This window comes from Diceros bicornis, chromosome X, assembly GCF_020826845.1.
Source record: "Diceros bicornis minor isolate mBicDic1 chromosome X, mDicBic1.mat.cur, whole genome shotgun sequence".
NCBI lineage: Eukaryota > Metazoa > Chordata > Mammalia > Perissodactyla > Rhinocerotidae > Diceros > Diceros bicornis.
Window position 1 is genome coordinate 138,538,420 of NC_080781.1, and position 13,411 is coordinate 138,551,830.

Consider the following 13,411-nt stretch of genomic DNA (forward strand, 5'->3'; position numbering starts at 1 on the left):
CAAACATCACATGATTTCACTCATATGTGGAAGATACACAAACACATGGACAAAGAGAACAGATTAGTGTTTACCAGAAGGGAAGCAGGTTGGGGGATGGGCATAGGGGTAAAGGGCCACATATATATGGTGACTGACAAATAATAATGTACAACTGAAATTTCACAATGTTATAAACTATTATGACCTCAATAAAAAAAAGTAAAAAATAATACCTTTAAAAATTTCTACCTTGTTGAGAAGAGTCCCTTTGTTTTTCTCTCAGCTTCTTTTTATTCTTTTGTTAACTTCTTTTTGTTAGCATCTGTAAGATCATGAGAGGAAGCTGAGACCCCAAATTTAATTGTTTCATCTTTTTCTTTTTCATAGGTTTGTAACTGAAAACATTCCAATTTTGCAATACATAACCCAGAGGGCTGCCACTGGGAATCGAATATGAGTTTCCCATTATAGCACCACCCCCAAGCACACATTATACACACTCACACATACCCACATAAGTATCAAAACAGATGGAGCCAAGAGTCAGTCCTTTCAACAAATCAAGGCTCCCCCTGAACAAACTCTAGTAACCTGGAACAAAACCCCGAAACAGAGGCAAACAAACTACTCACTCACTCACACACACACAGATTCACACAGACACACACACACACTAGTATCAAAAGAGATGGAGCTTGCAGTTCCTCTCTGAGTGAGATCTCTAGTCCTTTCAACAAATTGGAGCCACACCAAACAAACTCCAGTAACCTGGAACAAAACCCAGGAAGCAGAGGCAAACAAATGAAAGGAAAAATAGGACTTGGTCAGTTTTAACTAGGAAACTCACCAAAAGGATGCCCATTCCAAACCAGAAACAAAACAAACAAACAAATTTAGACCCTGTTTCCTTGCCACAAGAAAAATGCACATAGGGCCAGTGTTCTGGCATTTACCCACTGCACAGGAGGGCCAAAAACTGGAAATGCCAGGCTTGTGGCAAAGGAAGAGATTTATTATCAAAAGGCAGCCAGATGAGGAGATGGGAGTTAAAATTTAGGTCCACCTCCTAGAAGGGAAAATGGGAGGGGTTTTTATTGGGGGTTTTAGGTAGGCAAGGGAGAGCATGTGCTGAGGTTGTAGGTAGGGGAGGGGGAGCATGTGCTGGGGTTTTAGGTGGGGGAGGGGAAGCATGTGCTGGGGTTGTAGGTAGGGGAGGGGGAGCATGTGCTGGGGTTTTAGGTGGGGGAGGGGGAGCATGTGCTGGGGTTGTAGATAGGGGAGGGGGAGCATGTGCTGGGGTTTTAGGTGGGGGAGGGGGAGCATGTGCTGGGGTTTAGGTGGGGGAGGGGGAGCATGTGCTGGGGTTTTAGGTAGGGGAGGGGGAGCGTGTGCTGGGGTTTTAGGTGGGGGAGGGGGAGCATGTGCTGGGGTTTAGGTGGGGGAGGGGGAGCATGTGCTGGGGTTGTAGGTAGGGGAGGGGGAGCATGTGCTGGGGTTTTAGGTGGGGGAGGGGAGCATGTGCTGGGGTTTTAGGTAGGGGAGGGGGAGCATGTGCTGGGGTTTTAGGTGGGGGAGGGGAGCATGTGCTGGGGTTTTAGGTAGGGGAGGGGGAGCACGTGGCCTTGCTGGTTGGCGTCTTCCCACCAGCCTGTGTTTGGCCTTGAAGACTGAGTTTCTTTTCTCTTGACTGTCTGGACTTTTCCGGTTAGTTTTCATCTTCAGCCTGTGTTTGGCCTTGTGAGGCTGAATCTTGATTAACTGGAACCTTGACTTCCTGGGAAATACAGCTCACTCATTTACTAAGGAGGGACAGAAAGACCTGGTTGGTTTTGAACAACAGTTGATTATGCTGAGTATGCACAGCTGCAGTTAGCAAAGCTTATCTCCAAGTTTTTGCTCTAGGGAAGATTTTTCAACTTCTCTGTTCTCGGTTTCACCTCCTTCCCTCTCTCCCTTCTTGCCTGCCTCCCTTGCTCCCTCCCTCCCTCCCTTTGTTCCTTTTTCCCTCCCTCCCTTCCTTCCTTCTTTCTCTGCTTTCTTCCTTCCTTCCTCCCTTTTCTTTCTTTTTTTCCTTCTTCCTTTTTTCTCCCTTTCTGTTTCTCTTTCTTCCCTTCTTCCTTCCTGCCTGCCTTTTTTCCTCCTTCTCCCTGTCCCTCTCCCTTTCCCTCACTCTCTGTTTTGGTCGTTTCTCCTTTCTTGACTCTTCTTTTTTAGAGATTAATTATTGATGCACAGAAGAGCATTCAGCTCTTTTGCAACACCATCCACTCTGCTTCTCCTCCTCATTCTTCCACTGTGGTTCTATTAGATTCTGTTCATCTCTTAGAGTTTGGATATTTATAATTAAAATATGACACATGGATGTTTTGCGTGACATCGCCAACAAAGGGCAGATGAGGATCTCCAGGGCTGCATTCCTCCACAAAAGCAACTAATGAGCTGGCAAAAACTGTCAGAATCAATGTCTACAGAACTCTGGAATCTCATCAAAAACATACCACTAGGGAAAAGCTTGGCGAAGAAAGAAGGGGCTGATTTGTGCTAGGAGAGTGCCGTGGCATTTTAAATTGCCCACCTAACATCTCTCAAAACCCAAATCAGCGGTAGGATGGAGAGGGCAGCCAGCACACCTGGCACAGGTTGCTAGTGCCATCATCTTTTCAGCTCCCTTCTGCCCTCGAGGGGAAGAGATTATACAGGGCGGACACAACAGGAGTGGGAATCTCTGCAGACATCTTCAAATTCTGCCCACAATAAGAAAGGACTGGAGAAAGGGGGTGAATTTAATTATAGTTTCCACCTTTTATGCTTTTGTATCACAGAATATTTTTATGGCGAGCACTTGTCAGTTTTAAAATGAAAAACCAATGAAGGTAAGCGTGTATATGTACATACACATACATGTGAGGAATCTTGGGTGGTAAGGAGCCATTGAATGGTGTCAGGCAGGGGATCAGGAAAGACTGATTGGTTCCAGGTGGGCTGCACCATGTATCCATGTTCCCTAATCCTCCTGGCTCAGCCTCTCCCATCCTAAACGATTTCTGTCTTTCTCCAGGGCACTGTAGATGTGGCCTGCTGTCTGTTTCTCTTTCTGCCCTGTTCCCGCGGTGTCAGGCATGCAGGGCAGCAAGAGGTTACCATTGGGAGCAATTTACTTATGTAATAGCACATCACCTGCTCAGAATAAAAGCTTGAACTTCGTGGAGACTGTTCGAACTAAGAACTGTTGTTTTCCTCTAAATCACTTCTAATCTTTTCGTTAATCTGTTCCGTTGCTGCCCCAAGACACATTGCCACTTGCTCAGAATCTCGGGTCTGGGTAGTTGCGCTGGAATGTCTGACAGGTGTCCCAGACTCTAAGAAAATAAGACTGTGTCAATCCCTGCCTTCTCTTTGTGTCAGCAGGGTGACACTCTTCCAGTTTTGGAGGTGGAGATTTATGCTTGTCTTGCTAAGGTCCCTCAGCACATTTCCTAAATAAAAACTGAAATGTGAAATGAGCACCCTCTGCCATTGCCCTCTGGCCCCATGACCTCACTGTCCATGCAGTGCAAGTTAGGATGCTGGAAGAAGAATCAGGGGTGGCCTGCCACGTAGCACAGTGGCTAAGAGATGGGCTGTGGAGCCAGACTGTGGGGATTCAGCCAGAGCCCCTGCCCTTAAGAACTACATGACCTTTGACCGATAATCTGCCAGCTCTGGACCTAGGCTTCATGGTCTGGGGACTGGAGGTGGGAAGAATACCTACCTGGCAGGGTTGTCATGAGAAGTAATTGGAGTGAATGTAAGTAAAGTGCTTGCAATAAGGACCCGTACAAAGTCAGTGTTGCGTCAAGGTTAGCCACCACCATTTGGCTGTTTTGTTGCTGCCGCCGTCACTATTTGTTCCAGTTGCTATGGCTCCATAACAAATTACCCCAAAGGGTAGGTGGCTTAAAACAGCCACAGGTTGTGCACACAGATCCTGTGGGTCAGGAATTAGGACAGAACACAGTGGAGATGTGTTGTCTCTGCCCTATGATGTCTGGGGCCTCAGCTGGGAAGACTCAAGCAGGTGTGGGCAGGAATCCCCAGAGGATGGGGGCCCCCCCCACTGTAGCGCCTGGGGGGTTTGCGAGGGGAGACCTCAGGAGGCAGGGGACGTAGAGGTGTGGACTTCAGGATGTATCCTTGCCTGGAGACAAGAACTTGTGAGCCAGGACATGGCCCTGAAAGCCCCGAGCCCGGCTGAGCTCACCAAGGGCCGCCAAGTGGGTATAGAGGGAGAAGCGGCCCCAGCACTGGGCCCTGGGGCCCTGGGACGCTCAGAGGTGGCTGAGAAGACGGGGAGCCAGCAGCGGAGACTGAGGAGGGATGGGAGGGACCCAAAGAGTGCCGGGCAGGTCCTGGAACACGAGTGAGACCCCCCCTGGGGGTGGGGGTCAGGGAGGAGGGGGGTGGTCGGCTCTGTCGGGTGCTGCCGACAGTCAAGGGAGATGAGGCCCCAAACGCTCACTGGGGCTTGGCGACAGGATCATGGAGACCTGGACAAGAGAGGCTGTAGGGGAGGGTGTCAGGACTGAATGGGTAAGGGGAAATCAGGGACAGCGAGTCCAGACCACTCTTGGGAGGCGCTGCGCTCTGGCTGTGGAGAGGACGACAAGAAAGTTCTGCAGTTGGAGGAGGATTTGGGGTCGAGGAGAAGCTGCAGGGTGTATTCAAAGGTGAGAGACTGCAGCCCATCCCACGTGCCCAGGGCCCCCTGGGAGGAGGGATGTGCTGAGGTGTGAGGGAGGGAAGAGCTCCCGGCTGGGGAGGGGGTGTTTGCCCAGGAGGAGCTGGCCCCTCCCCACGAGCCCAGCTCCGAGGGGCCCTCCTCCCCCAGGTTCTCACCGCTCTGGACCGAGATGCCTCTTGTCGGAAGCATAAGTTGCGCCAGAAGCTGGAACAGATCATCAGCCTCCTGTCCAGCAACAGCTAAGGGTGGTGAACCGGTGAGGAGGGGGCTTCTCAGTCCTGAGCCGTCCTCCCGTCGAGGGGGGCGGCACACACCTGGGTCTAGGGGCTGAGCCCTGGATCGGGCGGGACAGGGGAGGCCACGGGGCCAATGTGCCCCTGGCCCACCTGCGCCCCCTTCATTAGTGCCTTGCTTTGGGCCCCGCCGGGGCGGGGGTGGGGGGTGGAGGGGGACAGGGTGACAGGACCAAGCCCCCGACCCCAGCAGCAGCAATACCCCCAGCCTCCTGCCCTTGCACCCAGGTGTTGTGACAGCCCCTGCCTTCCTTGCTATTTATATCCCCAACGACCTATTTATTTAATTTACCTCCACCTCACCCTCTCCGTCTGTAAATACCTGTCCCCCCAGGGATGTTGCCAACCTCACTCACTGGCATCCTGCCCTGGCCTCCCTCAGCCTATGCTCAATGTGGGAGGCGGAGAGAACCTGCTAAGATGTAAGGCAGATCATGTCGTCACTGTGTGGCTCCAATGCACCCAAAGTCCTTAAAATCTGGCAACCCCTTCCTGTCCCGGCTGTATCTCCATCATGGTGAAGCTAGGGAGGGACCTCTTCTCCCCTCCCCCACCCATTAATGCAGGACGAAGGAGGGGAGCTGGGCCAGGCCCCGGGAGTGTTCTGGGCCAAGAGAATAGCATTTGATGAGACTCGCTGAGAGAGACCACGGCCTGATTAAGGAGCATGTGTATCTGGGGCTGCTCTGTGCCAGGCAGGCAGTGTTCTCGGAGCCAGGGATACTGCAGGGGTAATAAGTAATGCAGGGGGTGAGAGAAGCTGGATGCAGTTTTAATGGGGTGGCCAGCAAAGCCTCTCTGAGGGGGTGACATCTGAGAAGGACCTGAAGGAGGTCAGGGAGTGAGCCAGGTGGAACCCTGGGGGAAGGGAGTTCCAGACAGGGAAGAGCCCAAGGCAAAGGCCCCGAGGTAGACATGGGCCTGGTGCGTTTCAGAAAAGGGGAGGAGGCCAATGTGGCTGGATCAGAGTGAGCAAGGTGGAGAGGGGAGAGGAGGAGGCCAGAGAGGGAGCGGTCCAGATCACACTGGATTCTGCAGGCCACCGTAAGGACCTTGGCTTTGTCTCTGAGTGAGAAGGGAGCCCAGGGAGGGTTTGGAACAGAGGAGTTTCGTGACCTGACTTAGGTGTTAATGTTGCCAGCAGCTTCAGCAGTCCACCTGTGGGGCCAAGGCGGGTCCGGGCTTTGCCGGGTGATCGAGGAAGAAGGAGATTGAAGTCGGGGCCCTAAGGCGCGGTGTACTGTAGATCAAGAGCTGTAGGCAGAGAGGATCCTGGAGATCTGCAGAGGGTCCCTCTTGAGTATTCAGGAGAATACTGATCAGCACAGGCATGTGAGGAAACTACCCTCGTCCTGGGAAAGGACCACTAGAAAGGATCAAAGGTTAAATAGGACCTAGGTGAGCACCTGTGCCCACTAGCCATCATGGAAAACTTCCTAATTCGAGTGACATCAGGTACAGTACTCAGAGGGATCTTGTATCAATAGTGCGGAAAATAGTTCATCCTACACTAAAAGCTGCTCTGGTCCTATGTAGCAAATCTTAAAAGTAAGACTCAAAAGGATCAAACTGTTCCAAAGGAAGTTAGCAATATTTGATAAAAAAAAAAGAAGCTCAGGAATACATTTAGGAATACGAAAATACCCAGCACCCAAGGAAAAATACACACAGTCTGCAATAAAAAAATAAGCAGATAGGCCAAGAGTCAGAAAAATCCAACCCATTACGAGGAGATAAATTAATCAATAAAAGGTCTTCCCAATCGGAAAGGAAGAAGGAACACTTTGTCTGCAGACAATATGATTGTCTGTGTAGAAAATCCAATGAAATCTTTTGTAGAGTGACTGGACCTCATCAGTGAGTTTAGCAAGATTGCAGGATAAAAGACAAATTCGAGGGAGCCAACCTCCCCCCTGCCCAAACACTTCGCCAACTGTCCCCGCACTTTTCCTCACTGATCTGAAACAAGCCAGTCAGCCACAAAATTCCTGTTTTAGTGTGCCTGGGTTTTTTCTCTTTTCATGCAAACTAAGTTTTTATTTTAGTAGGGAACCAACTCAATGGTGACAAGAACATTGGAAAACCAGAAATCTGGTAGGAGGTGTATTTTCTGAAGAGCAATTGTGATCAAGAGTCGTAAAAAAGAAACAGGAAAGGAAACGTTCAGGTCAATATTTCTACCTTTCGGAATCTAGCTTAAGGAAATAACCATTCATGGAAAGACTTAATACAAGAAGTCCATTGAATCCCTAACCATAATAATCAAAAAATTGGGATCAATTTGAATGTTCGACAATTACATTATAATGCATCTTTTATGAATCCATTCCCTAACATATTTTTGAAGCACTCTTAGAAAGAGGTAATGTTTACATTAAATGAAAGAATTTCAGGAAAGATCAGTGCTAAACTTGCAAAAACATGCTTATAAGTAATAACCTCATTTGTTTATATTATCATTATACATTTAATGTATAAATACAAGCATAAAACGGCAAAAATATTCCAAAATGTTGAGAGTACTTAATGCTGGAGACCAGGACACAATTGATTTTCATTTTCTTCCATTTCCTAAATGTCAATTACCTGGTACTACTGGACTATCTGAATCCCAGAACCTCCCCTCCCACACGAGGACAAAGGAAAGAAAATCTGGAGGTGCAGTAGCTGAAAAGAAACTCAGACGCAGACTACTAGCTCAATTTCGTTTTCTGCAGTAACAAGCATTTAATCATCCCCTCCTCCAGCAACAGGGAAACACAGGTGGGCCTAGAGAGTCAAACGCCAACATGGGCAAACAATGAGGCCCCAGTAAGATAGTGGCAACCACTCCAGGAATCAATGCCCGGTGCGTTGCCTAGTGGGGGTCACGGGGTTAGGGATCAGCCTCCTTTTCCCCGGCCAAGACTTAGGGGAAAGATGGCCCCAATGCGCCGAATGTTCCGCATCACCAGGGAAAGCTGGTCCAGGAAGGAGTTGATGGAAATTTGGAGGAGGCCTGGGTCTTCAGCAGTCCACCTGCTAAAAGTGAGGGGTAAACATCAAGTTAAAGGTGATGACTCTCTCTTACACCCAGCACACCACACCCTCTCCTGAGACCTAACACTTGAATGTCTCCCCGTATCCATCACAGAGCCCCTTGGGCTGAGATTGGCTCTCAGGCCCTGAGCACTTGCTGCCACCCCCGTCTTGGCTCCTTCTGGAACTGACACAGCCAGGACGCTGCCGTTCACTGTGAACTCCTTTTGAACCACCTGCCGGTGGGGTTGGGCATCTGGGGCCATGGCCCTGTGGGCCATCTCTGCCTCCAGGGGGGACCGGAAAGGCACGGTGAGTGTGCTGGGGGAGACACGGTTAAGGCGTCATCTGCTACCGAATTTGCCAGTGCCTGAGACTTCCTTGCGTCTCAGAGGCTGGCCTCCACCCCAGCTTCCCCTCAGGCCGTCCACCCCCACCCTCCCACACACACACCCAGTCCTGCCAGCTCAGGCCACCCTGGCCTGCCTGCCTCCCTCCTCACTCGGTTCACCCTGTCTCACCTCCCCCACTCCTTCAGGCCTGTTTCCCCACCCTCCAGCCCCCTCAGGCGTCAACCCCCCCAGCCCACCCCCGCCCCTCCCCCCCAGCAAGCTACCTCAGGTTCCCCTCACTGCTCCCCTTTTTGTCTCCACCCGGCTGCCCTGTGACCTGTCCCTGGCCTTGTGGGATGTCCCTGGCCCATCCCCTGGCCACCAGGCCCCAGGGGCTCATTGGAAAGGATACAAGACCATCTGTCGGCTTTCTGGTCCTGCATCCACTGGTGCTGCATCTCCACCTGGCCCTGAAGCATGTGCTGCCTGCGCGACGTCGGGAGCACCTATGGCTGCTGATCCCACCGTCCCCTCGCCTCCAGGGCTGCCTGGGCCACCAGGGCCACCCTGGCCATCAGGGAGGCCAGAGCCACCCCGGCCACTGGGGCCGCCAGGACCACCCTGGCTGTTGGGGCCGCGGGGGCCGCCGGGGCCGCGCTGACCACTCGGGCTGTCAGGGCCCCCAGGGCTAACTTGGTCGCTGGGACCACCAGGGCCACTAGGGCTGACAGGACCACCCTGGCCTTCTAGAACGCTAGGGAGACTATGGCTGTTAGGGCCTCCAGGGCCACCCAGGCCTTCAGGGCTGCTGGGGCCACCCCGTGCACCAGCCGCACCACTGCCACCTTCGTCTGCAGCCTGCATAGCTGCTGCCACTCCGCTGTTCCCCTCAGAGTCCAACTCAAACCCGTCTGCCCTCTCAGCCCGCGGCTCAGCGACTGAGGCCCTCTCACCGAGTCCCACTGTTTTGCGCGCAATGCAACTTGGGATCGCCAGTGCGCCTGCGCGAACAGACTCGCTTTGAGTCCTGCGGAGTGCGACTGGTTCCCGCCAAGCCGGCCCAGAGACCTTGTAGCCTGCCTAGCCAATGAGGACTCCCTCATAAAGCTCCGCCCCATAGAGCGCTAAGTAACCTCAGTGCGCCTGTGCGAACACACCGCCGGTTGTTTCCGGGGAAGAGAGCTGTGGTCTGGGCGTCGTCCTTGAGGCCACCAGACACGTGACTGTTTCCCGCCAAGCCTGCCCCTGCCCAGGCGTGCCGCGTGCGCCTCGAAGCCCAGGCCGGTGCCAGTTGGGCCAACCTCACCTGTGACCAGCCTGCTGACCACGAGTCCCCTGTCTTCGAGTTCCGGGAGGGAGTGAGGCACCTCTGGGCCGGGCCTGCCTGTGCCTCTCTCTGGGCTCCGCATGTGGGCCGAGTCTGCAGGTATCTGGGCCCAGGAGAGACCAGCTGGACTGCAGGGCTGCATGAGGGGGAGCACCACTCCTGGGACAGCTCCCTGTCCCTCTGCCCTCTGCTGGCACAGCCCTCATGGGCTCTCCCTCCCCCAGGAACAAAGCCTGGCGGCTCTCTGGGGGGCTGGAGGTGCCAGGGGCCCTCAACTGGGAGGTGACCCTGTGTCTGCTGGCCTGCTTGGTGCTGGTGTACTTCTGTGTCTGGAAGGGGGTCAAGTCAACAGGAAAGGGACAGCTGGATGAGGGCAGGGCTAGGGATGATGGCAGGGCTGGGGGGCAGCATTGCCTGGGGGAGGGGTGTCTCCCTGTTGCAACGGGAGGTGACAGGGCCAGGGCCAGGGACAGGGCCAGGGCCTGGGGAGAGGGCAGGTACTTCAATCCAGGCCACTTGATCCCCACCCCACAGCTGGATAGTCCTCCCCACCCTCCAAATGTGGGCCCAGCAGCCTTCCCTCCTGAGGGGGAGAGGCCAAGGCAGTAGCTGCCCCTTCCCTGTGTCGGACAACCCCGTCCCTGCGCCCGCCCCTACCCCCACCCCCGTTTCTGCCTGTTTCTCTCTCACTCACTATCTGACTCTGTTTTGATGGTCTGGGTGGACCTGGGCTGTGGCTGTCTCTCTCGCCTGCCTCTCTGGCCCTGGGGACCCCGGGGGGGGGGCTAGACACATGCCCTCACTCAGGGGCTCCCTGTCAGGTTGGGGAGACAAATGTGTGAACAGACACGTTATAGACAGTGTGCCGAGGGCCAACCTGCTGAGCTGGTTGGCCCCACTTGGATGGGAGGCAGAGGCCTTTGTCGACCGTCTTGCTCTTGCCTCTGTCTCTGGCTGGCCCACTTCTAATCCCAACTACCTAGGACCTCGCCTCTCCACAGAGGATGACCTGGAGCTGGTGGCAGGGGAAGCATTGGACCTGCCTCCATGCTGATGTCCCACTCCCTGCCTGGGGAGGGCCCTGCCTCTCCCCTCCCTCTGCAACTGACCTGTGCTTGCCGTGGGGCTGTTGGTGCTCCAGCTGAGCACCCAGCTTCCTTTGGGAGGAGCCATGGCTCTGAGGAGTAGAAGGGGGGCGCTGTTGGCCAGCCTCCCTCCCTACCTCTGAACATACTGTCCAGTAGCCGGGGACCATGCCTGCCTGGTGGTCCTGCTCAGGCCAGGGCCTCAAAGTGGGAGGTGGGTGCTGCAGGGCCCCTCTGAGCAGCCTGGCCCCCAGATCATGTACTTCACCACTACATTCCCCTACGTGGTCCTCGTTGTGCTGCTGGTGCGTGGAGTGCTGGTGCCTGGCGCCTTGGATGGCATCATCTACTATCTCAAACCTGATTGGTCGTAGCTGGGGTCCCCTCATGTGAGGTGGAGGCAGGGCAGGGTTGGGGGGGGAGACAGGGTGCAGGCCAGCCCAGCAGGGCCACTCACACCCACTTCCCTGCCCATCTCCAGGTATGGATAGATGCTGGGACCCAGCTTTTATTTTCAAAACAATTGTAGGATTTTGCAAATACAGTGTGATATTTAGTTAACAGAACAATGGTTACTTCATTGAGGCTGCATCAAATGCATGTGAACCAGAAAAACCTGCCGTCCTCAGAAACCAACAAGAACCTCCTATACCTGTAGAGGCCGGGTTCCAGCCCCCCATGGACAGAGTCAGTGGCTACTGAAAATGACACAAAAGGACAAGACTGTCTAAAGACATGTACAGTAGGGTATTGAGTACACAAGAACAGCCTAAAGAAATCTAAATCTTCCAGAGTATCGAATTTTTTTTTAATTTGAAGTAGTGTGATTTGTAATGGGATTTAAATGCTGTATAGACAACAAACGTCTTTGTTGAAACCAATTTTTTCAGTGGAATTATAATTGTTGTCCTCCTTGTCCCCAGCCACCTCTTTATTTTCATTATCATCTTTGTCTTCTCTTTCTTCATTTTCTTGCTGCTTCAGCCTTTACAGCTCAATTTTTTAAAAAGAGACATTTTTTTTCACTACCCAAGGACTAATTACCACCCATCGTCGTACACATGTGCCCTATTACCCCTTTCACCCTCCTCCCTCCCCCCTTCCCCACTGGTAACCACGAATCTAATCTCTGTATCTATACGTTTGTTTGCTGTTGTTATCGGTTTTTTAATTTTATTTAACACTTATGAGTGAGATCATACGGTATATGACTTGCTCTGTCTGGCTTATTTCGCTTAGCATTATACCCACAAGGTCCATCCCTGTTGTCGCAAATGGCAAGATTTCACCCTTTTTTATGGCCGAGTAGTATTCCATTGTGTATACATGCCACATCTTCTTTATCCTTTCATCCGTTGATGGGCACTTAGGTTGTTTGCAAGTCTTGGCTATTGTGAATGATGCTGCAGTGAACACAAGGGTGCATATATCTTTTTGCCTTAGTGTTTTTGTGTTCTTTTGATAAACACTCAGAAGTGGAATAGCTGGGTCATATGGTATTTCTATTCTTAATTTTTTGAGAACTCTCCATACTGTTTTCCATAGTGGCTGCACCAGTTTGCCTTCCCACCAGCAGTGCATGAGGGTTCCCTCTTCTCCACCTCCTTTCCAGCACTTGTTACTTCTCGTCTTGTTACTTATAGTCATTTTCTGACGGGCGTGGTGATATCTCATTGTAGTTTTGATTTGCACAACCCTAATAATTAGTGATGTTGAACATGTTTTCATGTGCCTTTTGACCATTTGTATACCTTCTTTGGAAAAATATCTCTTCAGATCCTTTGCCCATTTTTTAATTGGGTTGTTTGTTTTTTTTGTGGTTGGATTGTATGAGTTCTTTATATATTTTGGATATTAACCCCTTATCAGAAATATGGTTGGCAAATATCTTCTCCAATTGCTAGGTTGTCTTTTTGTTTTGTTGATAGTTTCTTTTGCTGTGCAGAAGCTTTTCAGATTGTAGTCCCATTTGTTTATTTTTTCTGTATTTTCCCTTGCCCGCTGGGACATAGTGCTTGAAAATATGCTGCTAAGACCTATGTTGAAGAGTGTGCTGCCTAAGTTTCCTTCTAGAAGTTTCATGGTTTCAGGTGTTACATTCAAGCCTTTAATCCGTTTTGAATTAATTTTTGTGTATGGTGTAAGATAATGGTCTACTTTCATTCTTTTCCATGTGGCTGTCCAGTTTTCCCAACATCATTTATTGAAGAGACTGTCCTTTCTCCATTGTATGTTCTTGGTTCCCTTGTCTATAATTAGCTGTCCATAGACGTGTGGGTTTATTTCTGGTCTCTCAATTCTGTTCCATTTATCTGTGTGTCTGTTTTTGTGCCAGTGCCATCCTGCTTTGGTTACTATAGCTTTGTAGTATATTTTGAAATCAGGGAGTGTGATACCTCCAGCTTTGTTCTTTTTTCTCAGGATTCCTTTGGCTATTCTGGGTCTTTTGTTGTTCCTTGTAGATTTTAGGATTCTTTGTTCTGTTTCTGTGGAAAACGTCATTGGAACTTTGATAGGGATTGCATTGAATCTGTATATTGCTTTAGGTAGCATGGACGTTTTAACTATGTTAATTCTTCCAATCCAAGAGCACGGAATAGCTTTCCATTTCTTTCTGTCTTCTTCAATTCCTTTCAACAATGTTTTACAGTTTT

General features: G+C 51.3%; 1 protein-coding gene across 1 annotated transcript; it reads right to left on the reverse strand.

Moving 5' to 3' along the window:
* Positions 1 to 7,877: 7,877 nt before the first annotated feature.
* LOC131400415 (EKC/KEOPS complex subunit LAGE3-like) lies at positions 7,878 to 9,209 on the reverse strand. Its single transcript, XM_058535149.1, has 4 exons — positions 9,182 to 9,209; positions 8,871 to 9,045; positions 8,206 to 8,334; positions 7,878 to 8,013 (listed from the first exon to the last, which is right to left on the reverse strand). The coding sequence occupies exons 1-4, from the start codon at positions 9,207 to 9,209 to the stop codon at positions 7,878 to 7,880; spliced, it is 468 nt and encodes a 155-aa protein (XP_058391132.1).
* Positions 9,210 to 13,411: the final 4,202 nt, after the last annotated feature.